This window comes from Aureococcus anophagefferens, assembly GCF_000186865.1.
Source record: "Aureococcus anophagefferens unplaced genomic scaffold AURANscaffold_103, whole genome shotgun sequence".
NCBI classification, from domain to species: domain Eukaryota; class Pelagophyceae; order Pelagomonadales; family Pelagomonadaceae; genus Aureococcus; species Aureococcus anophagefferens.
Genome location: NW_008705652.1, coordinates 6,311 through 8,728, shown reverse-complemented (window position 1 = coordinate 8,728; position 2,418 = coordinate 6,311). Strand labels below are relative to the sequence as shown.

The following is a 2,418-nucleotide window of genomic DNA, read 5'->3' as shown; positions in this document are numbered from 1 at the left end:
TCCGTCGTGCTGCTCGAGGGAGCGCTCGCGCACGCAGTCCCAGCACGTCCAGCTGTCCGAGGACCCGCCGAGGTCGTTGTGGTGGCGCCGGATGCACTCCTTGTGCGCCGCGCGCGCGCAGTACGCGCAGCACAGCAACGAGCCCTCGTCGCCGTAGCAGACCATGCACTCGTCCTCGTGGTCTCGGCGCGTCAGCCGCCGCGGCGCGACGATCTCCTCCATGGTCTTCGGCGGCGACAGCGTCGACCCGTCCTTCCGGCCGTGGACGCAGGGCTCGCGGAAGCAGGGCTCGTTCTCCGAGGAGAGCAGGTAGCACAAGCAGTGCTGCGCGACGTGGGACTCCTCCTTGAGGTGGCTCCGGAACTCGCCGGAGCGGAAGCGCTCCTCCGCGTCGATCTGGTTGTAGAGCCTCTCCTGGATGGACACGGAGATCGAGAAGGAGCACGCCGCGACGACGCTCCGGAGGAGGTCGTAGACGACGAATCCGAGGTCCCTGCATTTCACGCACGTGCACAGCTCCGCCGTCAGCTTCGCATAGCCCGGGCCTGCGAGCAGCCCACGAAAGTGCGCCTCGGAGCTCCGCCGAAGGCCCGCGTCGGCGAGGCGTCGATTGAGCCGCTTCAACAGCCGGGGCACGCCCTCCTTGAGGAACCACTTCGTCTTCCGCCGGGCCGTGCTCGCGCCGCCGTCGGCCTGCACGACGACGGAGGGGTCCCGCAGGAACGCCGCCGTCAAAGCCGCGCGCTCGATGCCGATCCGCGTCCAGCCGCTCCGCGAAATCACGTCGCGCCGCGCGCCGGGGAACCGGTCCATCGCGAGATTCGCCGCCGTCTGCACGTCGTGCTTCGTGCAGATGAGCGAGTCCGCGTGGCGCACGCGGTCCGCCGGCACGCGGTCCTCGACGAAGCAGATCAGCCGGCCGGAGCCCGTCGTCGGGAGAGGTCGCACGTCGAAGCAGCCGACCTCCGACACCGCGACGCAGACGCCGCGGCGCCAGTAGTCGCCACGCCTAACCCCCTGCGGGAACTGCAGGACCAACACGTCCGAGCCCGTGGTAACGGGGACCACGCGGCTGACGAACGCGCGGATCTGGTCCCGCCAGCCGAAGTCCCGCATCCGAGGCACGATCGCGAGCGACAGCACCTGGGTCGCCGCCGTGTAGTCGCCCACCTGCGTGTGGTTCTGCCACGCCGTCGCGATGTTGTCCTTGAGCGCCACGAGCACGCGCTCGGACGCGCCGCGGACGCGCCGCCGCTTCGCCATCGACGCGTCGAACGCGCCGAAGACGACCTCGAGGCGCTCCGCGTCGCCGCCCGAGAGCAGGTCGGCGAGGCCATCGAAGCACCGCATCGCCGCCCGAATGTAATCCGCCTGACGCCTCGACGTGTCGTCGAGCGCCGACGGCGACGTCAGGAGCGCGTCGAACGAGCGGATTTTCGTCAGCGCGCCGCCGTCGCCGCTCGGCATGAGGAAGTCGACGATCCCGGACAGGGACCGCTGCATCAGAGCGTCGCGCTCGGCGAGGGCCGTCTCGGAGACGACGCGTTCCGCATCCGCGCAGCCCTCGGCCCGTTCGCGCTTCGTCTGTTCGCGTTCGCGGCCGCGCTCCGCCTCCACGGCGACCTCTCGGGCGCGGGCCACGTCCGCCTCGAGCGCAGCGCGATCGTGCGCGCGGTCGCGCGCCGCCTGGTCGCGCACGGCCAGGGCGTCGGCGTCGCGCTCCTCGGCGCCCGCGAGGACGCCGGAGGTGTAGGAAGTCTCCGCGAGGGCCGCCGCCCCGGCCTCCGTGCGGACGGCGTCGCCTCGGGCGCGACTGGCGTCGCGCAGAGCCGCTCGTCGTCGCTCGTGGGCTAGTGCCAGACGCGCGGACTCCTCTTTCTCCGCCTCGGCGAGCGAGTCCCGCTCGCGTCGCACGCGCTCAAGCTCTCGCGTTTTCGTGCGCAGCGCCGTCTCCGCGGCGATCGCGCGGTCCGTCGCCGACGGCTCCGAGGGCGCCGCGCCGAGCGAGCGCTCCGTGCCGCCGGGAGCCGCCGCGCCTCGCCTTGGGCGGCGCGCGTTCTCGACGTCGAGCACGAGCCGCGACTCGCCGACGTCGCGGCCGACGCGGCCGCCGACGGCGTACTGGACGTCGTAGACGACGCCGGCGCCGGCGACGACGCGCGACGAGAGGACCGTCGCCGACCCGCCGTCGTCCCGGCGGCCCGCCACGACGAGGGGCACGGCCGCGACGGAGACCGCGGCGAAGTTCGGGAACTCCGCGGCGTCCGCCTGAGGTAGCGCGCGCGCCTCCTCGAGGGCGAGCGCGTCGGCCTTGTCGCGCGCCGCCGCCGCCGCCGCCGACTCGCCGCGCGCGTGGACGAGCTCGCGCATGGCGACGACCGCGCCGGGGACGTGGACGCCGCCGGGGATCCTCAGAGC

The 2,418-nt window shown here is 73.2% G+C and overlaps 1 protein-coding gene across 1 annotated transcript in view; it reads right to left on the bottom strand.

The window, feature by feature from the left end:
- The window catches only part of AURANDRAFT_72797 (hypothetical protein), a gene marked incomplete at both ends in the record, with an annotated part of 43,511 nt that overhangs the window by 34,902 nt on the left and 6,191 nt on the right, over positions 1–2,418 (bottom strand). The window contains one exon of the mRNA XM_009044010.1: positions 47–2,268. Within this exon, the coding sequence (XP_009042258.1) occupies positions 47–2,268 (2,222 nt within the window). The remainder of the gene's footprint in view (positions 1–46; positions 2,269–2,418) is intronic.